General features: G+C 36.1%; 2 protein-coding genes and 1 pseudogene across 2 annotated transcripts; all 3 read left to right on the top strand.

The window, feature by feature from the left end:
• The first annotated feature begins 413 nt into the window (after positions 1-413).
• Positions 414-7,204, top strand: LOC132645872 (protoheme IX farnesyltransferase, mitochondrial). Its single transcript, XM_060363114.1, has 7 exons — positions 414-900; positions 2,824-2,953; positions 3,303-3,440; positions 3,565-3,698; positions 4,311-4,436; positions 4,850-4,953; positions 6,521-7,204. Exons 1-7 carry the CDS (start codon positions 470-472, stop codon positions 6,892-6,894), a joined length of 1,437 nt encoding a protein of 478 aa, XP_060219097.1. The 5' UTR covers positions 414-469; the 3' UTR covers positions 6,895-7,204.
• Positions 2,997-3,156, top strand: LOC132601024 (U6atac minor spliceosomal RNA; annotated as a pseudogene).
• A 2,759-nt stretch (positions 7,205-9,963) lies between the features above and the next one.
• Positions 9,964-16,417, top strand: LOC132645873 (uncharacterized). Its single transcript, XM_060363115.1, has 5 exons — positions 9,964-10,223; positions 12,590-12,706; positions 13,724-13,758; positions 15,165-15,265; positions 15,956-16,417. Exons 1-5 carry the CDS (start codon positions 10,054-10,056, stop codon positions 16,040-16,042), a joined length of 510 nt encoding a protein of 169 aa, XP_060219098.1. The 5' UTR covers positions 9,964-10,053; the 3' UTR covers positions 16,043-16,417.
• Positions 16,418-23,755: the final 7,338 nt, after the last annotated feature.

Below are 23,755 nucleotides of genomic sequence, written 5' to 3'. Positions count from 1 at the left end.
TTGGTTGAGTATTTGATATGCTCAACGAGGAAGCCACACATATATAATTGAACAAATAATTAACGTTGAGAGTAGAAATGATTTCTTTATGCAAAAATAGATACAAAAGATATATTTGCAGAATTATTTTTTTCTATTCAAATTGTATCTAATATTCACCCATTTTTTCCTTAAAATATCAATTTCTAAAAGCTCGGTTTAAGAAGACAGTTGTAGTAATTTTTTAAACCTACATAAAATTTGGTACATCAATCACTTATTTTCAAGAATTTCAATAGAAATACACAACAACTAATGATTACTCACCTTCGAGTGTGGTTGAGTTGGTTTGAGGGGAGGCCTCTCATAAGGGAGGTCGTGGGTTCGAACCCCCTATATAATAATGCCTTCTCAATGTAGTAGCTCTTACACGGGCGGATTTACCCAATGCGTTCGGGTAGCGGCTGCGGACAAAAAAAAAAAAAAACTAATGGTTACTCGTCTTGGTTCTCGCGAAAGGGGATTACTATTAAGGATACACAACAAGGCATCAACAATACTGTCTTGTAAAATTTCACAGATCAAAAAGATTAATCTCGAAACATTCTCAATTGGACGCCCAACTCAGTTCTCAAGAGTCGGGACCATGTGGAGAAGAAACTCAGCGCGTTTCTCTTCGAAACTCCTCACTTGTATTCGTGTTCCTTTACTTCATCATGGCCTCCTTAGTAGATCCACTTCTACAGCCGCCCGCTTCGGACCGGAGTCTACTGAACCGGCGGGTTGGGTCCGAACCGGCTCTTCAGCTGTGGATCTTTCATCTTTTGCGGCTGCTTCATCTGTTTTGAAAGCTAGGGATGTTTTCGACTTCGCTAAGCATTACGCCCGCTGTTATTCCGAGCTTTCTAAAGCTCGCTTAAGGTGAAGCCCCATATTGTTATTTCTGTAATTAAACTGCTAGTATTGGAATTAGAGAATAGTATTGATTTTGTGATGGAACTGTTTAGTACTACTTGCTTTAGGTTAGGCCTTTTTTGTTGTCTGAATCCTCTTATTCAATTGCTAGATATTGTTATTTCTGTAATTAAACTGTTTATTCAAACTAGTATTGGAATGCATTTTGGACCGGATTAGAGAGGAATGATGTGTAGTTGATTCATTGATTTTGTGATGGAACTGTTTAGTACTACTTGATTATAACTAGCTGGATTTAATTATTGGAGTATTGTAAATATACTTATGTATCTATTGACTTCACAGAGTTATTGGAATGTTACGGCCTGTGTGATTGTGCTTATTGAAACCACGTTAGACGTTTGTTAGGTGAATATTGAATTCTTTATTATATAGCTGCTTGATTGAGTGCCTTTTTTTGATGAAATAAGTGGTATATTAATAACAAAGCATCCTTAAGATGCATGATTTACAATAGTAGGAAGAGTCAGCTCTAGAAATAAGTTCCGCTAATAGTTGGCTGCTGCAGGATATCCAAAATTATATGGGCTCAAGACCCAAAACTTTGGTAATTTGGCTGAGTAATTAGTTGTTAGTTGATGTCTCAATGATAAAAAGGAACCTATAACAATAAATAATGAAGGAAAAAACCCATTAGAAGGTTAATGAGTCTTGCTAAAACATGATTAAATGGATGTTGGACATATGCTCGAGGTTGTCTCTGTCTGTATTGTATATTTCATGGACTGATACACTTGGTCCTTGTCTAGAAAGCACCCTAAGCCTCTGCAATGCCCAATAAAGGTTTACCTTTACATAGAACACTTCATTTTTTTGTCTAATTTTTTGTTTTTCAGGTGATGCTAGGTCCAGTTCGAACATTAAAACATATTAAAAGGGTCCAAAAGTGATAAACAAAAGAAGAGTGGGATATAGATCTATTGTTAAACTACCATATATCATTAAACACTCAATTCATATCCAATTTGTTCAGATTTTCCTATTGGTATTAGATTTACATTGCAAAAATACGAGGTGAAATGATAATCAAAATAAAGCTAAGAAACACAACAAAAAAAGTTGGAGATAATAGGTTGTGAGCCAAAAATAAAAGGAAGGAGCGTAGTGGACAAACCAATTTTAGTCTTAGGTTCTTCATGCTAGCTATGGGAACAAGGGAAGCAACTTTTTCATCAAGCAAAGTTAGTTACTTTAAGGGGTTAGTGTTTTAGTAGTAGTATAAATTAGATGCTTAAAGCATATTATAAGGCCCTGTTTGCTTAAGATTAAGATGTATGAATCTATATTTTATAATACTATTGTTACCTTTCTAAAATAAGATGTATGAATCTATTTATGTTTAAATATAGGTTGATTATATAGATGCTGAAAAAACAAAGTGTCTTAATCATTCAATATCCAGATCTAGAAACAACATCTTACTTTTTAGATGTGTGCTCAAATTCGGACATCTTAATAAAAACAAATGGCCCCTCAATGGGTTGAGGTATGGATGATTTAGATTTAGATCCCTATTAGGTGCAAACAAATAGGGCCTTAGATCAAAAGTGAGAAGCAGCAAAAGAAGACAAGATGCTCGCCATTCTTGTGCTCTGGCCCCATTCTCATCTTTCAACGTTCTGATACAAAATTATTTAGCAGGTAAAAAGGAGTTTCTGCACTATTCCAAATTGCAAATCTTACTAGTCCTTGGGTTCCTTGGAGTAGGAGAGCTTCTAGGTTCTTTTTACTTTTGGTGACTACAGCTTAAATCTATTGCATATTCTGATTGTTCACTCTTTCTTTCCAGAATGTTTGCAAATAAGCTACGCAATATGTCACCCTCCGTATTTTTGCTGCTTCATTTTTCTCTAACTACACTGTTTTCAGCATGCTTGTTGTTGCAACCTCTGGCACTGGATATATCCTTGGGAGTGGTAGTGCCATTGATTACATGGGACTTTGCTACACATGTGCTGGCACAATGATGGTTGCGGCATCAGCTAGCACGTTAAATCAGGTAAAATACTGGAATCTTGCTCACAACTGCGCTTCCACCTAAAGTGTTGGTAAAAAGGAGAGTGGTTGGCATGTCCCTTTATAGGGAGGGGAACAGCTTTCGGGCTTTACCTCTTACCAGAACTACACTTCACCTAAATGAGAATTAAGTTAGCTCCCTCCCCTTTGAAAGTGGGAGAACCGGTGGGCTGTTGAGAATATTTTCCTTTTCCTTCTATGTTTTTCTTTGCGAAACAATTAACGGCAATGAGATTGTATCCATCCGTGACAATTCATGCTGCATGTACTTTTACATACATTTTCAAGAAGTGGAACTCCATGCCATTAATTATTTTAGTCTTCGCTCTCAGGTGTTTGAGGTGAAAAATGATGCTAAGATGAACAGAACTAAGAAAAGACCATTGCCATCAGGACGAATCAGTATACCCCATGCAGTAACATGGGCATCTTCTGCTGGCATACTGGGCACTGCTTTACTGGCTAGCAAGGTGGACGGATATCCTTTGCAACTAGTCTAACAATATGTATTGCAATTTGATAAATTGTCTTTCAGTTGCATGGATTATTGATTGAGGGACTGATGTTACAATTTCTATGACAAGGTCTGTACAGGCTAATATGTTGGCAGCTGGCCTTGGTGCTTCTAATCTTGTGCTGTATGCATTCGTATACACACCACTAAAGCAGATACATCCAATAAATACATGGGTCGGCGCAATTGTTGGTGCTATTCCTCCCCTGCTTGGGTATGTCTTGTTATACACTTTTACGCTTTCAGCTTTATCAATCTTGGTCCCTCCTAGTTTGGTTGTTTTTGTACCCTGCACATAAAGGAGACATGATTTTATATCGTTGTGTTCTTGCCAAAACTCACCTCCTGATTTGATAGGTTGTTTGAGAATGTTCATTGATAGACAAATCCATGTGCTGTATTATGCAGCAAATTTACTGGAGCGATCATTTCAGCATGCTCGTGGTCTATATTTGCTTTTTGTTTGCTTTGCAAAGTATTACCGGTTTGCCTTCTGTATGTAGCCACGCTGCATAGTACATTAATGATTCGATTTTCAGAGTGAGACATTCTTCATGGAATATCATTATTTCAGACTCAGTGTCTGGAGAATTCGCTAGTTAGGTCATAGTTGTGGAAAGGGTGACATATTTTTGATTCAGCAAATGCATGTTTTCATTTTGAAGTGAATGTTTGTTTTTATGCAAATGTTATAGGAGTATAACTTACAGCAGATACTTGGATTTAGTTTTAGGTTAGCCATGCTTTCTGGTATTTTGTAATTGCTGTTATTGTCATGGTTCTGCAGTTGATGCACCAGTTTGAAAGATTTTCTCTCCTTGTAAAGGTGGGCTGCAGCTTCTGGTCAGGTGTCTCTCAATGGAATGCTTCTCCCAGCTGCTCTTTATTTTTGGCAATTACCTCATTTTATGGCCCTAGCATACTTGTGCCGTAAAGATTACGCTGACGGAGGGTATGTACCTCCTTTTTTGAACTTTTGGCCATACAAGTATTAATTATGTAGTGATCCTCAAAGTCAAGGCTGTTGTGCAGTGAATGTAGCCATATAGTTTCATTTTAATGGCCATATGCATCTAGATGCCGAGGATTGTCCGAACATGTTCTACCTTTAAAGAGGTTCTCAAGCTCTAGTCATCATGTGATGATTGGTGAATAAATATTTTGGGCTTCTGGAGGCTTAATTTGAGGTGGGGGGGGGGGGGGGGGGGGGGGGGAGCTTGAGTATTTCTGATGATGCATGAAACAAAGTACATAAGCTGCTTGACATCATTGTAGCATCTCTTCCTCTCATAATATCCAATGTTGTGTTTTCTCGAATTGGTCCTAAGATGTTCTTCAATTTGTCATCTCTTATTTTCTGTACAGGTTCAGAATGTTCTCTCTTGCTGATGCTTCTGGACAGAGGACAGCCGCTGTAGCCTTGAGAAACTGCCTATATCTACTACCATTGGGTTACCTAGCCTATGATTGTGAGTCATTTTTCAATATTGGAATATTCCTGTTTATGCTCTTGTTCTTTGTGAAGAGTTATTTGGCATTATTCAAATTGACCAAGTTTTATAAGGTAATTGGGCTTGTATGCTTCTGTCTCTGTCAACTTTGGTGTCCTAAGTTGACTTAAATGGTATAATTGACCATTTTTTAAAGTTAATTTTGACTTGAATTTTTCAAAACTTAAGCCAAAAAAGGTAGGCACTCCTTAAAATGGGAAGTACTGAAAATTCCATTTTGTTGACTATTACTTATAAAATCCTGCTCTATAATCTGATTTGGTCTTGTAGTCCAAATAATCCAGTACCATTATGTATCTGAAATAGTAGTAATTAGTAAAATAAATGGACTTGATAGACCCGATGCTTTGAGTTGGGAGTTGAGAAGTAACAAATTGTTCTCTGTCAAGTCATTCTATGAGAAGCTTTTGGTTAGGACGGAGGATAGTTTCACATTTGATTCAGTCTGGATACCTAAGGTGACGAGGAAGGTATGTTTCTTCACATGGTTGGCGGCTAGAGGGGTGATATTGACGGCGGAGAACCTTAGAAAAAGAAAGGTTGTTTGTATAAGTTGGTGTTTCCTATGTAAGGAGGCAGGGGAGGACGTGGATCATATTTTGTTACATTGTAAACTAGCCACGAGATTGTGGTGGGATATCTTTAAATGGTTTGGTGTTTCTTGGGTTTTGCCAAAATTCGTGAAGGAGGTGAAGGAGTTGATGTTCAGTTGGACCTGTGGAGCTAGGAGAAGAAGTCACAAGGTTTGGAATGTTACTCCTCTTGCTTTTTTGTGGGTCATTTGGAAAGAGAGGAATAAGAGAGCTTTTGAAGGGATGGAGATGAGCTTTGCTCAATTGAGGAGTAGTCTCCGATACCTTATTTTCTTTTGGTGCATCCATGTAGTTCCTGTTTTTATAGAGGACTGGGTGTCGTTTGGAGAGAACCTTATTTTGTAGGTTTCTCCTTTTTTGGTATACCTCTTGTATACGGCCATCATGCCCTTGTTAATATCAATGAAATCTTTTACTTGATAAAAACACCCTAGCTCCATTTATGGCCTTGTTAGTATCCTTTTATTCCTTAAACTTCGTGCCTAGTCAAACTAAGACACTTAAATTGAGACGGAGGGAGTAATATTTATTTTCAAAGAAAGTGGACATCATCTTGGGACTACTAAAACCAAAAGAACTATTTTTTTCACGGGCGGAAGTATCATTTTTTTCTAATCATATCAAACATTTTAAGTTGTCCCAGCATGAAAAGTGTCAAGGTTTAGGTGAAGTACATAAAATCATGAAAATGTTTACATCATCATGGATTGAATTGTAGAATTTAAATATCGAAGAGCTGGTTCCGGTTTGAAATGACTTGCATAGCAACTTCATGTTTTCCATGCAACTGCTCAATGTGCCTTTAATTTGTTGGAAAATCGCGCACATCTGCTGCTGGGTTCTTACTTTGAGTGTGCACTTCGTTAATGTTTGACCTCTCCCTCTTCATGCTTCTATCTAGACTGCCATCTCTTATGAGTGTCTGTGTGCAGGGGGTTTGACATCTGGGTGGTTTTGCCTGGAATCAACACTTCTCGCTGTGGCAATCAGTGGTACAGCAATGTCATTCTACCTGAACCGTACAACCAAAGGTGCTAGGAGAATGTTCCATGCCAGTCTTCTTTATCTTCCCGTATTTATGTCTGGGCTTCTAGTTCATCGTGTAACTGAGAGTGAGCAGCAAATGACTATTGAAAACTCCAGTAAGATTGTTGAGATGTCATCTTCATTGGAAACTACAGAAGAGGCACCAGAAGGAAAAAGAACGAAGCGGCCCGGAGGAAATGGTAACCGTCGGCCACCTGTAGCATATGCCTCAGTTGCTCCATTTCCTTTCTTACCGGCTCCTTCATATGCCACACCATAAGTTAATGAATCTTTCCTCCAATTTTGTTCTCTCTCGTTACTGCAATAAAAACAGGAAGAGAACTACCCTTTTATATTGGTTTATTGGATGTTATACTTCATAAAGGTTGGAGTAATCCTACGATGTAGGATGTCTAAGGGATTTATTTCGTTTGTTTTATTGTTTGGTCCACTGGTCTCTTCCTAGATCAAGTGGTGTCTTACAGATGATGTATATGGATTAATATTGTATCCTTGATCCGGTGATTGTGGAGAGATTTTTTGCATGGTTGGCATTAATAATTGAAGAACGTCCTATGAAAGTTCCTTGATGATCTGATTTTTTATTATTGACTAACCTGGAGAAATAATTACTAAATATCTCTGTTTTTGTTGTATTTTCGTGATCTGATTGTAGATTATTGACTTACCTGGAGAAATAATCTATATATGATATAAAACTAGGCATAGACAAGATGATGTGGCACCTCGCTATGACCACCATTCCTATTTATTTTTTTTTCTCCTATTTTTGCCTTTTCCCCCTTATTTTTATGCTTCAATAACAACACTAGAGAAGAAAAAAAGAAGAAAATAATGGCTTGCTATAATTTATTTAGCTGCAGTTATGACATTTAATAGCAGCAATCATGAAGTGAGAAATAAATATGTACTGAACGTGGATGAGAGGATAATTCTTTTTGAGGACACTAGAAACGACGGAATTTGAGGAGACCAAAAGCTATCGCTATTCTCAGACTAATTAGACATGATCATTAATGCATATCACCGGTTAATATATTGGCTTATAGCTGCCGTGTTCGCAGGTTTGTGCCTATTTTTGTTCTCTCTGATCTTTTTTTTTTTTTTTTTTTTTTTCAATGTTTCAGGTCTGATGGTCTGCTGTTTCTTTGCTGCAATCGTGTCTTTAGGAGAACAATTTTCTTCCACATTTTTCTCATTTGTAAGGTTATCGATTCATATACTCTCACTCCTTTCTGGGTTTTTAGCTATGTATGTGCATGATTCATTTGATTTTCTTATTTCTTTCTCCATCATATAAATTGAAAATTGTTAATCTTTCTTACTTTGGTATCCTTTAATAGTTTAATGTTATGTGAGCATTATTTTTTGTGCACAAAAGAATAGTATCTACGTAATATACAGTTTATCAGGCAGACAATATTCGAAAAGTTTTTTCTGTTTTCTTGCGAGATTAAATGCATTGAGATACGACAATATCATTAACCTTACTTTGGACTACTTTGTGTTTATATTTGAGTTTTAATTTTTCGATTTTAAATGATTTCTGGTGTGAAGCAAAGAAATCTCGATCATTTATTGTGAATGTTCTTTTAAGTTTTTTCCCCCTTTTCTTTTGCTTATGTAATGAATTATGACGAGAAAAAAATTCCTAGAGTTTTGCACGAAAAAGCAGTTGTAAGAGTTTGACCTCAATAAACCAACGATGATTTCCGGGACAATTCGTTATGAGTGTCACCTAAATTAAGATGGATGCCTTTCTAACACCCCAATTTTTCATTTTTAAAGTATGTGTATCTTAGACAATTGAACAAAAGAGAAGTTAATAGTTGCCATGGGTATTACTTTACCAATTGATAACTTCAAAAGCTTTTCTTATGAAATTGTGATATATTCACCAATTTTCAAATTTTACAATTATGTATAGTTGAGCGATAATTGGAGAGCCATCAAAGGCTTCTTTATTAATACATTTCTAATGCTTGTGTTTATGATGATTGTCAGTACATGGTATACTAGGGAGGGGATAAAAGGTGCTGTAAATTTTGCATTAAAACTTTCTTTAGATTGTATAAATTACTTTTTATTTATAAGTTATAATTAAACATTCTTTCAATAAAAAATTTCAATACGTTAAAGTTTGAATCTCTTTAGTTATACTACTTAAATTATGTGTAAGTTAGAGAGTGAGAAACAAAAGGGAGATATGACATTTTTTTTTTTTTTTTGAAAATGAATAGGTAGGGAAGTAAGGAAAAGAAAATTAAAATTGGAAGAAAAAAAGGAAAAAGTATTAGTTTCACCACAATTTGGGTCAAGCATCTTTAGGAAACAAAAATCTTGAAACGATAAAATGACAATAATAAAATGGATTAGAACTTAAAAAATAATATATCTAGATTTGAAGATTAAAATACTTTTAATATTTAGATATTAATAAAAAATATTTAGTTTTTTATTAGTACTGCGCGAAGCGAGGTCAAATTCACTAGTTTGAAATATTCTCGCAAAATCAATTTTCTCCTCAATTCTTTTCATAACAAAGGAATGAGAAGTAGTTCGAAATACAACTAGATTTGAAAAATCATTACCCTCAATAAAATTAAAAACGACTCTCTGTGACTAGCCTATCTCGAGACATCGACTGATAACACTCTGGTCTAGTGTATAAACGAAACATTGTCCAAAAAGAACATGTACTATATATTGTCATGAAGACGGAAGAAAATGATGATGAAAATAGTACAAGTTATAATTTTTCTCATTTTAATATGATGACAAAATAATTCGTAAGGGTTCGTTTGGTACGAGAGATAAGGATAAATAATTCCGGAATTATATTTGTGATGAGTTTATCCCGCGTTTGATTGGGATAAAATCGCAGTATAACTAATTCCGGAATTAGTTATTTCGGGATTGTAGTGTTATTGTATCCTTATGAGAGGGTGACATAACTAATTCCGGGATAACTAATCCTAGGATAAGTTATCCTGAAATAACTTGTTTCCAACCAAACGACCCCTAAGGGTTTACTGAATTGATTATGTGAGCAGTTTTTCACGGAGACTTGGGATCGATTTCCACTTTGATTTGTATCATGAAAATAAATTCAAATAGAGCATAGTAACTATAAAGAATCCATATAACAATTCCAACTAATCCAAACTTAAGACGTACTAGTTAACATGCCTCAAAGTTAATCCCATCATCTTTTGGTCATCTTACCATTTGATAATTCTAAATAGGTTCCTAGAAAAGAAAATCTAGAGTTATACGTTGTTCCAAATACTTGAGGGGTCTTATCGCACGGCCAACAAAAGCTTAACGGGGAAAAGTCAATTAAAAAAAAAAAAAAGGTTGATCTCCAAATTGGAGTAATTAATTCTTCTGTAACCTGGAAAAGGGAAGGTGGGGAGAAATGGCGGTGAGAGAGAAAGCGCTGCCAACATTGATGCGAGCTATGAGGAAGACAAACCCTAATCACATGCCTTCGAATCAACGGTTGCCTTCATTGAGACGAGCATTCTCTCTATACGATCAAATCAATCTTATCGATAACGTTCCTGAAGATCAATTACGCTTCCAACAGTACCTTTCCTCTTCTCTTAATCACTATATTTATTTTTCTATTAGGAGTATAATTGACCTATTTTATCTGGAGAACAATTTATGCAATTTGTTCTTTTTTTTTGCAGTTTAGGTGTCTTAGGTCGTATTTATTGGTTAATTCAACTAAATACAAGGATAGGAATCGAAGCAAACTTTCTCTTTGAGGAATACGCCTTCATGTTAATTATTTTTGTTATATGCAGGTTTTTTCATTGAATTAGGAGTATCCAAACAAAATTATCAGAAGAACAATTTACGTTTTTTTTTTTTTTTTTTGGCAGTTAGGTGGCTTAGGTCGTATTTAATGGTTAATTCAAGCAATTTTTTGAGTATTATGTGACCAGAGCTCTTCAAAATTCAGAAAATATAAGTGAGAATAGGAATCAAAGAAAACTTTCTATTTGAGGAATACGCGGTAATAATTTGCAGTTACTTTGTTGAGGGAAGCAATGGCATTATCTGTTTAGACTTATTCACGCCGTTTAGGCATGTTAATTGTCCATTTTTTCTTTTCTTTTCGCAGATGTTAATAAATTGCAATTACTTTGTTGAGGGAAGCAATTACTTTTGTGTTGTTCCAAAGAAGAGACTTATTCAAGCAGTTTAGGCTATCTTGTTAGTATATAGTCTTGTGGACTCTTTTGTGCTTTTACATCTTAAATTGTGGCAAGCTGGTTCGATAGATATAATCTATAGCCTCGTAGTCCTTTGGGGTGGATGGCTTCTTTAGCCTTTTTTTGGAATTTAGTTTATTTCTTAATGCCCTGCCTTCTAAATTAACCTAGAGTTGGTAATTTGTTAGAAGCCCCTCTATTACTATGTCGCCGAAAATACTGAGTTTGCTAAGCTGGGTGAGGTGGTTTTGCTAAGCTGGGTGAGGTGCTCGAATTCAAACCAGTGATTCCCAGTAAAATCAGGCGATAAACATTGAGGAGGGGACTCTGTTATGGGTTCCTAGGTTACTTCTGATCGTAGTAACAAAGTCTTGGGCATGATTAGCAGCATGAATTTAAGATGAAAGCATTTGAACAAAGGATGTAAATCTTGAACTAAGAAAGATGTTAATGCTTGAAGTATATAGAATTTGTAAACAAATTGAGTTAATAGCCAAGAGTTGAATATGTGCTATATGTCTGACAGATGATATCTGTCTATGTATGAACACTCTTGGTTATGGCTAAATGGATACTGTTTAATCGCCTTCTTAATGTGCTTTGGATTCTTTTTTAAAGTTTGCATGTTTTGTTAATGTTGAGATGGTTCCTTGCTTGCTCAATTGTGCCTTTTTCATGTTGACTTAGTCACTTACCGCGTTAATTCCACTTTCAGCCGATATTCATTTGTTTCTTACTTCAATGAGAACCAATCTGTGTGACTCACGCACAACAACTTTTCTTCCTTCTCCAATCCTTTAGGGTGAGTGTTGGGCGAAGCTCATTTAGGCCGCATTGCCACGATTGATAACAAGCTCCAATGGTTTCCTTCTGGGGTTGGCGGGTTGCCCATGTTGGATACTGCGGTTCAATCTAATGTGATCATGATCCAAATCAGATAGCCTAAGAAGATGCCCAAATGGCCTCAGTCTGTGCCAAGCTCCAAATTTGATGTTACCAGACTTCGTTCTCACAAAAATTAAGTAGCAGTTTTTTTTTTCCTTAAACTTCAACACAAAGTATGTTTCAGCACCTCATGTATAAACTTCAGCACAAAGTATGTTTCAGCACCTCATGTATATCCAGTTGATTCTTATTTTAATATTTTTTTTATATGAAGTAAAAGATTCCATTAAGGAGCATCAGGATGATGCTAGATGCAAAAGTGTACAGAGAAAGTGAGTTAGCTCCCTTCCATAAGTACTAAGCTAGGATTAAGGAGCTAACAAAATCCAAAAGACTGTCAACACTTTTAACAAGGGACCAAAAATTCCAACTAAACAGATTGACTAGGCATCTAGCTTTTAGAGTATGACTTAGTTGAGATCCCATCAAAGCATCTGCGATTTCTTTCATTCCAAACACACCAAAAAATTACTGCCGGAATCATTCTCCTGGTCTTCTTGATGGTTTTATCAACTTTCCAAAAGATCTAATTAGATAGGCTGCCTTGATGTTCTGAGGAAAGACCCAATGTAGACCAAACATAGCGAAGAAGCAATTCCTGATATCTGCTAGAAAAGGACATTGCAAAAAAAGATGGTTGACATTTTCAGATGACTGATGGCACATATAGCATCTTTATTTTAATATCTTTTTTTGGCTTTAAACTTCAACATATTTTAATATGTTTCAGCACCTGATGTATATCCAGTTGATTCTTGTTTTAATATCCATTTTTGTCTACTTTAGGGTTACTGACACCGGTTTCAAAGTTAGTGGGGTACATTATGAAGGTAGCTTGCTTTGTGTTGGGAACTTGCTAATGTCTTGGCATCCCAAGAAACTTTCGGAGGTCACTTCAGAAAGGTACTTACTTTTGCTTCTCATTGAACAGAGACGTCTGTTACCTTCCTTTCTAGTAATGTACTAGAAGTTGGTCAGTGGGAAAACTTTGTATAGATTTGTATTGGACTAGCCAATCGAAGTGGTCCAGTCTAGTTTAGCTTGTGGTTAATTGAAGTTAACGATGCAGATAACCAGTAGCTCAGTGGATGACCAAAAGTTGACAGCAGGGTGAAAGAATGTGATGTTCCGTTTATAATGTCCAATTTCTTTAAAAAGAAAAGTTTTATCATATGTCCAACAACAACAACATACCCAGTGTAATCCCATTGGGGAGGTAGGATGCACGCAGACCTCACCCTACCTTTGTGGGGGTAGAGAGGTTGTTTCTGATAGACTCTCAGTTCAAAAGAAATGAAATCAAAGCAAGATATAAAGGAAAATAGTGATAGAAAAATAGCAAGATAAACAAAGCCAATGAAGCAACAACAGTTACCAACTTAAAAAAAAAGAAAAAAAAAAGCAAATGAAGCAACAAGTAATAGTACAAATTGAAGAATAGGAGACTAAGCGAATACTAAATAATATTACTACTAGATGCGAACCTTTGTCAACTTCTGCGGCCGTTTTCTTAGAGAGACAAATAAAAAGAAACCCTATATCTTCTACACTAACATATGTATTTTTTTCCTATTAAGGGTCTGCAAAGCTAAAAAGTTGCTCATATCTTCACACACTCTTCGTTCAAGAATAAACTGTGCAAGAGTAATACTCTCATTCTATAACTTAGCAAAGGTCAAATAGGGAAATTTCATTTGGGGTAAAGCTGTAAAGAGAGTAGTACCGTTTCCAGAGCCCTTGTATTGCATAGGTTTGGACATTTTACTGTGTCACAAAGCCCAACTCTATAGTTATATTACCTGGACATCACTTATGATTTACAAAAGCCCTTTTTCCCCTTAAAGATAACCAATTGTTTCCTTTTTGAATTTGGTTATACAGTCACATCTGACATGCCATTGGTAATGTGGCTTCATGCAGCTTATCTATCTTCCAGACTGTGCGACCAGTTCCAGGTGAGTAGCAGTCTATTGTTGAAGAATGCGATGCTCAGCTAATGTTTCTCTGCACCTACCTTCATGTTCATGTACAACATTGTTAGGGCGCCCATGCCATTGGACCTTCCATGTCTCATTAGTTTGTTCCTTTTCTTGCTGAGACCAAGCAAGTTCAACCTTTTTATTCTTTTTTGATGTCTTTGAAAATCCTTTAACCCGTCTTCCTTTCAAGTTAGCAACATCGATTGAAATGTTTTGAAAATCTTTCACCGGTACACAGCTTTATTTAATTTGTTCTTCCACATAAAAGGGGGAAACTATTACTGTTGTTGTTTTGGGGGGGGTTGATATTATGCATCAAATTCTGATGTGCGCATCACACTGTAAGATTGCTGCAAATCTGTCGGGTGCAGTTCCTGCTTGAGAAGGACTAACTACTGTGCTCGGTTGGGTTCCCTTGGCTGAACTCAATGTGCCATCTGATATAAGCAAATATTTCTTCTTTGATACAGATCATTTCTGGAAAGTGTTATACCCTTTTTGTGAACTATATTGGTACTAGTATTGTCAGAAATGAAGGAAAACAGCTTGAATATGTATTCAAGGTAGTTAAGTATTTTAACTTATCTGTTAAAGGTGCAAAGTTTAATATGTTTTTTTCTGGATAACCAAGAAAATCCCAAGGGCCAGTGGAACATAGCCAAAACTCGGTGGATCCCTCTACTCTTCTCCACTTAAATACCAGGCTTTTCTCTGCGGCGGTTCCGAACTCAGGACGATGCCTAACCCACACATGACAAGCTATGCTCTTACCACTAGACCAAAGCCCTAGGAGCAAGTGCAGCTTTTAAAATATTTGAATGGGTAAACCTATTTCTTAATTGAAAAATGATGGTAGAAGAATAGTTGAAGCTGTGTTGTGTTGATATTCCCTCCATTTGCTTTATGTTTGCCAATAACTGATTAGAGGGAAAAGCCTGGTGTTCAAGGTAGATTGACTATTTCAAAATATCTTGCTATTAAGGCTGTGTGGTTTTTGCCTTGGTACTAAAATTCAAAATTGGAAAAAGTAATTAACTTGAACAGGATTGAATAATTTGTTTGACCTTTAGAGAGAGAATTATGGATGTTTAACAACACCCTTAGCTTTGAAGAGTTTGGTATAGAACGAAGATTCAGCCTAAGATGTTTAGAAAATCCTGCACCAAAAGGTGTGACTTTGGGGTCAATGAAATGGGTAAAACCAAGGTGCATGCAAACTATACCAAACACCACTGCTTTAGGAAAAATTATTTTAATCATTTAATAATGAGTATCGACACCATTCCTGATTTCGTGGAGGAATGATTATCTTCTTAAGTTTATACTACTCTTTGGTATTCGTGCTCTTCTTTTTCTTCATTTCTAATATAACTTCACTGCAGAGATTCTGCTTCTTGGCTGTGGGAGGTACATTCAACCGGTAAATCCTGAGCTTCGTGCCTTTATTCGTTCTACTGGAATGAAATTGGAAGCAATTGATTCTGTAAGTATATGATTCTTTGTTATTATGAAAAATGATGTGCCAAAAGAAGGGGATGTCATCCTTTATCCGCAATTATGTCAATAGTTATCAGATTGTGTTGATAGATGAGATGGCTAGCCTTAGAAGTTCTGAGCAAGATTATTCTTGGTTATTGCATCATATCCCCACCATTGACTCAACATGGATCTCTTTGATATTTCTGGGCCTAGAGCAAAAGGGTTTAAATACGACTAGATTAGCCAGCCAGCAAGGGAAACCCAGAAGAGTAACATTTAACTTGTTTAATGTTTTCCTTGTTGGTTAGTTAATTTCTGAAAGTGCATTATGGTAGGCATAAACATTTCATGATATTAGCCAATGTTTTGAACGTGGCTTTTCTCTTCCTCCTTTCCGAATTTTCAACCAATTGTTTAAACATCTATTTCCTATTCATGTGATTCTTCACAGGATAAACTGTTTAGGTGTTCCGAGACCATAACTGAATGACACATGTTTTGGCAGATTGATATCAGACTACTCACATGAAAAAAGAAAATTGCAATCTGAACTCTAAAAGCTTGCTTTGTCGGCCTGTTGCTTATTAAATATCTGCATATATCATGTTTTTTTGCACATATTCCTTGATCTGAGCTTGTTCTTCTTCGTCTCCATTCATTTTAAGTTGCTTACATTCCTTCATCTGTGTTGCAGAGAAATGCTGCGTCAACTTACAATATTCTAAACGAAGAAGGGAGGATTGTAGCTGCTGCCCTTCTCCCATATGGAGTAGAATCATAAGCCTCTCATGTATATTTGTCTTTCTTTAACAAGTCATGATCTGATTAATCATCCGAGCAAATCACTTTGCTTTTACTGGAAATCAAAATGAAGGAAAATACTCTGCCGATCACTTCATACCAAGTTTGACATGACGACTCTGTTTAAGATTAGATCAAATGAGATAAGAACATTGCATTACGTGTTAATGGCGTGTTAGGAGCTTCTGGGTTTCATGGATTAGACTAATCCATAATGCTCGTCTTTAGGAGATTTTGTAATTCTAATAATATAAACACAGGAAAGAGGACTGTTGTTTCCCGTTGTAAAAGCTTTGAGGCTCCTCCGTTGTGCAAAAAGAGACTACATTTATTAGATTCAGTTCTCTTTTGCTAAGCTACTACTGTTCAGAACTTGAAGCTTTGTCGTGCCTTTTCTTCTTGTGGATAGATAGAAGTTTTGTGCCTCATATTATCTATGCATTTGGGATGCAAAACAATCTGGAGTTTGCTAGTTGCTTCTTGCAATTGAAAGGATTCTCGAGGTATGAACCCTGTACTTTATAATGGCTGAGCGCCTGCGAAATTTTACGTCCATTGGCCGTTTCAGAATTACCTCTTCAAATGCTTGATTACCGAATCAAAATGATTTCAAATGGCATGTAACAACATGATGCGTAATTTCCTAGGTGGTTGCAGAAGTAGCCATTAGATAAATTTTGGCTGGATTTTGCCACTGAATGCTGGGACAGAACTAGGGGCGTTAAAATTGATCCAAAAGTATATAATCTGCTTAACTCATCCACCATTTAATGGGTTGCGCAAGATATACTTTTCTATTGGGCGTATTTAAGTTATTGACCGAAAAAAACATCAAAACGGGGAATTGCACAAATAGGTTGATTTGGTGTGATTGTCCAAATTTTGACCTCATTTTAATAAGTTTTGCAAGAATAGCTTATGAGTCAGAATATAGTTGGAAGTCCTGATGGATCGTCACAAGTTCTTATGGATGGGCAAACTTGCTCTGATGGTGTATCCATATTTGTAAAACTCGGACCCAGGTATTCTCTATAACCATAATATAAAACATGTAAACCTGGAAGTTTCGTAGCGGACTTCAAAAAGAAATGTCATATAGCCCTTTTCTTTTTCTAGAAGCACTTCTTTCATAGGTCGTTATATTTCAGGCCGGTCGCTCAAGGTCTTTGGTCTTTATCGCTGACCCGATAAAAAAAAGGGATAAATGAGTAAAGACTTGAAGACGGAATGGTACGACGTCGAATTTCTTGTCAACAAATAATAACCGAAATTATTAACACATGACAATACTCAATATTAACCCATGTTGGTACGCATATTTCCTGTGGAGGTCACCCCAAAGACGCGTTGATTGCTCATGTTGTTAACGTGAAGATCTTTTTTCTGAGAATTGGCAGATATTTATGTTTCATTACTCATACTTTTGGTCGCTATTTGTTTGACTGAAGAATGTGATATTTGTCGTGTGTCATAAAAAAATTAGTAGGTAAGTCGATAAGTAATTTGAAGAACCGTTCATTATAGTTTATGAGTATAAAACTTGGAGAAACTACACAAGTTACATAAACTTGTCCGATAAATTCATTTATGAGGGCGACCTCTTACCTCTTCAGTAAAGTTTATGAGCAGTTGCACCCCTTCTTTCAATTTCGTGCTTTTGTTTTATGATTTTTCAACTATAGATTTATATTTAATGTCTTAATGTACTTCGTGTAACAATGACACTAGAACATATGTTTAACTCTTTTCTTATTCAAATCTGCATGCCAATCTAATTAAAGAGAGGCACAGATTTCCTTTTCTCTCTTACTAGAATAGGATTAACGTCCTTTTATAATATGTTGTGGATCATGCATAACTCCCAACTCCCTCACCAAGTAATCAGTAATTAAATTAAATGTTGTTGAGATGATTATATCTCTTTCGATGTACATAGAATAAAACAAATAAAAAATTTACTTCAATTGGCAATTGGTTTGTATGCGGTTTTAATCGCGAAATCAGTTTTGAAGTTAGTGGACTCATAGTACTATAGAAAGGAAATTATTACATTAATCATAAAAGCATTCAACTTTCCTTAATTTCATAACAAGTCTATTTTAGTCATTGTGAAAATTGGCTAGAAAGTTTTATTTTAATTAAAAATCTAATTAAAATATAAAAAAGCTCCTAGCATAAACTACCCTAACCCAACTTTAACCGACCCTACCTTTTAATTTTTATAAGCGGACTGTTAAGAAATGAGCATTTCAATCTCATATGTTATACTTATTTCATTTTGATTTTACTTGATCATTTCTTTGTTTTTTTTAAGTATTTTGAGTTTCAAACATTAGTACTTATAAAATAGTAAGGCAAAAGACTTTAATTGACCCTTAAACTATACCCCAAATGTCGATATCACACTTAAACTTTGCTAGTGACTTATTACACACTTAATATATGAAAAGTGATATTATTTACCTCCTGAGAGCTGATGTGGCACAATATATGAAAATAATAAAAAAGGATGCGCGTTTTGGTTATATATTATTTATTTTTCCTTTTTTTTTTAATTGTAAAATTTAATTTTTTGTAACCCCCACCCCACCCCTCATTTTCTTCTTCACTTCCACCTTCGCTGGAGCTCCGACGAGCACCCCCAACCATCCCTTTCTTCCTCATTTTTCCCCGTCGGAGTCGACGAGGACCTCCCACCCCACGCCTCTTCTTCTTCACGCCCCACCTTCCATCGTCTTCTATTTTATTTTTTTTCTCATAATACTTCTCTACAACTTAATTTCTTCATCAATCCATTTTTTTCTCATCGAACTCATCTTCTTCATAAAATAGCGGTTGTAAATCCAACCAATACACTTCAATTCTCAACCAAACAACCCAAAATATCAGGTTTCAAATTCCTCTCGAAACAGGAGAACATGATTTTACAAAATGTGGGAGAGAAATAAAACCCCTTCCAGTTTATTGTATGGAAGAGTACTGCAACTGGATCTTGACTCCTTTGAAGCAAAATAATGATATGCTGCATCTTTACAAATTAGACGTACACGTGAACCACTAAAACACTGTTCGATAATAATACTAATAAAGTAAAACGATCGATTTAATTTGAAGTCAAACGTTGTTGCTCCATTGTTGGGGTGCTTCATCTGTTGAAGATTTAGGTTTGCAGCAGTGAAGCATGAAGGGCTTGGGGAGTCGGGTGTCGGGGTGGGGCGCGGGGTAGAGGGGATGGTGGGGGGGTGAAATGGAGAAGAAGGAATGATAAAAAAGAGTTGTTATTAAAATCTATTTTTTTTAATTACTATAATTTTTCATTTCAGTATTAAAATATTACAAATTAAAAGATTTCTGACGTGGTGTTGACATGGCGTTGATGTGGCGAGAGAGTATGTAACACCTCCCACCATGTGACTGGTTTTCAGCTCTCAGGGGTAAAATATATCACTTTTTCATATATTAGGTGTGTAACAGGTCACTAGTAAAGTTTAAATGTGATATCGGCATTTGAGGTATAGTTTAAGGATCAATTTATGTCTTTTGCCAAAATAGTAACTAGTCTCTATGTTCCTGCTTTGCACGCATAGATCTTGCTTCAATACTATGAATATTTTGAGTCTAACTACTGAATGCCACATTATTTTCTATTCCATCAATATCGAATTTTAGTTTTTTTTTTTTTTGTCATATTTTAGGTTGAGCATCCTGAATGTAATAATTTAAAAGAATTGAATAGTATTTTCTTACTTCATTATCTATCGAGTTTGTATTGAAATGCTTATTGAGGATGATTTGATTGACAGATGCTACATCTGTTTAAAATTGTCTTTTATAGTAGTACACTAAGTGTTACTATTATTTAGTTAGAATTCATGTATTTGACAATTTAATAAAAGATAAAATAAAAAGTTGATTGTCAGACATAAATATTACTACTTGATTGTTTATTTGATCAAAGGTGTAGTGTGATGATAAATGTGATTGAACTTACAATTATTTATAGTGCTTATGGTTGAGTTATCCGGGGCATTTAATTATTAGTGCCTCTTTAGTTTTTTATTTTAGGAGAGGTGACTCAAGTTTTAATTATTAGGTGGAGGTGATAATTTTTTAATAGTGATTAAGGGGTTTTAAAGTTGCCCAAAAGTTTCAATTTTGACACTTTGACCCTCAACTTTATTTTAACACTTTGCACTCAAATTTTATTTTTAACACTTTCACCCACCCCCACACAGACCCCGCCCCCACCCCATGCCCCCCACACCCCTCCCCCCAGCCCACCCTCTGCCAATTTTCTTTATTGTTTTTCTTTATTTCCCCCCTCACCCCCCTCCCTCTTCCTTCCAACCCACTAACCCCCTCCCCCCTCCCAATTTTTTTTTTTTTTTAATTTTCTTTATTTGTTGTTTCACCCCCCCCCCTCCTCCTCCTCGCAACCGTCCCCCCCCACCCCACCCCACCCTCACCCCCCAACAAAAATTTAAAAAAAAATGATTTTCTTTATTTGGTTTTCAACCCCCCCCCCCCCCTCACCCTCCTCCTCGCAACCCTCCCCCCACCCTCCATTACCTCCAAAAAAAATTAAAAAAAGTTTAGATTTTTTCTTACCATCCTCCACTCCTCCTCTACACCCCCCTTCCCCCTACACCAAAAAAAAATTAAAAAGTTTTAATATTTTTTTTTTGTTTTTTCACCAGCCCCCTGATACGCTCAAATTACACCTATGAGTGGCGTAAAGCGGTCGTTGTCAAATATAATAACCCAAATAAGGTTGGGGTCGAATCCCACAGGGAATATGGAGAGAAAAGGGTACTAATTGTATGCGATACTAGTCTTTAAAGGCTTTAATCCTATTCCGAATAGTTTGAAATATTTGTTGTGTAAGTAATTGAATGCCTTGACTTGAATTGTACTTAATGCGAGAGAGAGACTAAGGTTGAGTTCCCCATTTTGATTAGATATTATGCTTCAGGTTTCAATGTGATGTACTTCTAATGGTTGTTCTAAGAGTATGCACTTTATCTCTTAAGGACTTCATAATGTTTCCCAACAGTTAGGCCGTATTTCCTTTTTATGATTTTTCCAAATGTGAAAGAGTTGAAATCGAAAAGCGACTAATAATGTCAATTAGACTTGTTCTTACTCCCTAAGTTAGTCTATTAAACGAGGGTTAACGCCCCGAGTAATTGTTATTCAATCTTACCAATACTGACTCTCTTTCCCAAGAAAAGTTAGTATAATGGCTTAGGCTAATGCTTGCAATCATTACCCAACGCTAACGCACAAAAATAGAATAAATACCAACAACCATTATGCATATATCAATAGTGGAAACCCGTTTACATAATGCCCACCATGGGATCCACAACCTTAGAATTAAAATTAGCTACTCATCATTTTGGTTAACAAAGAAAGCTTAAAAGTTAACATAATAAACTTACAATGCTAAACAATATATGAAGGTGGAGTTGGTGTTTCAAATGCTCCAACCACTTCACAAATATTCAAGACTTAAAGTTAATGCTCCCAAAAAAATCAGAATATGAATTTAAACCCTAACTTTAAGTATTTATAGGGCCAAAAATCGCGCCAAATTTCTGGATAAAAATACCCTTTCGCGGCATCTTTACGGACCGTAACACAGGTTACGGTCCGTCTTTCGATTTCGTCCTTTGTCTGCTTGATATAGGTCAACCGTTACGGCTTCTTGCGACGGACCGTAACACAGGTTACGGTCCGTATCTTCCAGCGGATCATGGCCTCAGTGTTCAATGGCCCATGCGTTACGCCCCGTAACCTGAGTTACGGACCGTCCTTCTGGGCGTAACATGTGACACTACTTAGGATTTTTACTGAAAATTTCCTTCAACTTACGGTACACGTTACGGCCCGTAACATGAGTTACGGACCGTCCTTTATAGCGGCACGTATCTGGATCTTCCTCTCTGGTACGGATCACGTTACGGTCCGTAACTCGAGTTACGAACCGTCCTTTTGCTCCAGATTGTCCGTTTTTCAGCATTTCTTAACATTTCTGTTCCTTAGTCAACCAACCCTACAAAACACCAAAATAACATAAGAAACTATGTAAAAACACTTAAAAACAAGCAACACTTCTAGTGACAAAGGCATAAAAAGTGCCAAAATTCACGGCACATCACCCCCGCTCCTCCTCCCACCCCTCACTACTCCTACCCAAAAAAAATTGATTTTTTCACACCTCTCGTCCTCCTCCTCTTCGCAACCCTCCCCCCACCCCTCACCAACCCCCCGGCCCCCCAAAAAATAATTTTAAAAAAGTTTTAATTTTTTCTTACCAGCCTCCACTCCTCTTCCCATCCCTCTCCCCTAACCCCAAAAAAATAATTAAAAAAATGATTTTTTTAATTTTTTCACAGACCCCCTCCTCCTTCCACCCCTCACTACCCCCCCCCCCCCCCCCCCTCCCCAAATTGCTTTCTTAAAAAAAAATTGAAAAGTTTTTTTTTTTGTTTTTTTGCACCCACCACCCCCCCCCCCTAACGCTTCAAAAAAAAATGTTTGTTTAAAAAAAAAGTTTTGAAAAGTTTTTTTTTTTTTGCACCACCCCCCTCTCCACTCCAAAAGAATATTGAAAAGAAGTTTTGATTTTTTTAGGGGTTTAGGAAAAGTTTGGATAAAATTCAGGTTGTTGTTGTAGTGTGTTTGTAGTGAAATAGATGATTTTTCTGTTGTTGTCCTGGTATGGTTCAGGGTCTAGGAAAAGATATCCAATAGATGATTTTTTTTGTTCTTGTCTTGGTATTTATCTGGTTCTGTTTATAGAATATATCCAACAGATTTATTGTTGTTGCAACATGTTCTACACTTGTGGCAACAAGTAGACAATCTGCTCCAACAACTATAAATCTGTTGGACATAACTTCAGTTATTTGGTTCTGTTTGTAGAAAATATCCATCAGATTTGTAGTTGTTGTCCAAGCCGAAATGCTCCATAGGTGTTAATTGCACTGTGTTGTAATAATAGTTATTTGTTGGAACTTTATGACATTTTAATGTTATTCTTTTTTAGAATGGTAATTCTGCTCTTGGTGCTTGTGAACTTGGTTTATATGATATGTTGATCGTGTTCAAATCACAAATGTGTGTATTGTTATTAATAAATTGCTGAACAGTTTCAACAAGTAATGGATCTGTAGCAACAACTCAGTAACTTGTTGGATTTTATCCAACAAGTAACAGGACTTGTTGCAACAACTAGTAACTTGTGTTTTATCCAACTGTTAAAAGATTTCCAGCGGATAAGCAATATGTTGCAATAACTGACAGGCCTTGTTGCAACAACTAAGTTACATGTTGGGGTTTTTCCAACAAGTGGAGTGACTTGTTGCAGAAAGTGGGTAACTTGTTGTGTTTTATCCAACAAGAGTAAGGACTTGTTCAACAATTATGTCATTTGCTGTAATAGATACTACAGTTGTTACAACAGATATTACAGTTGTTGGAACGGATGCTACTTGATTCACCCATATTTAGTGATCAACAAAGAGAATCAATGATATTTAATGATAAACAAAGGAAATCAATAATAAGTAGTGATCAATATATAATACTTAATCAATTTGATGGTAATTTGAGTCAGGAATATGCACTAAATCCAATGATCATTAGAGTGAATTGATGTGAACTACTTGATTCACCAATATTTAGTGAT

The sequence above is a fragment of the Lycium barbarum genome, chromosome 6, assembly GCF_019175385.1.
Source record: "Lycium barbarum isolate Lr01 chromosome 6, ASM1917538v2, whole genome shotgun sequence".
In the NCBI taxonomy this organism is placed as follows: Eukaryota; Viridiplantae; Streptophyta; class Magnoliopsida; order Solanales; family Solanaceae; genus Lycium; species Lycium barbarum.
The sequence above is the reverse complement of the archived record's forward strand: the minus strand, read 5'-3'. Positions and strand labels throughout refer to the sequence as shown.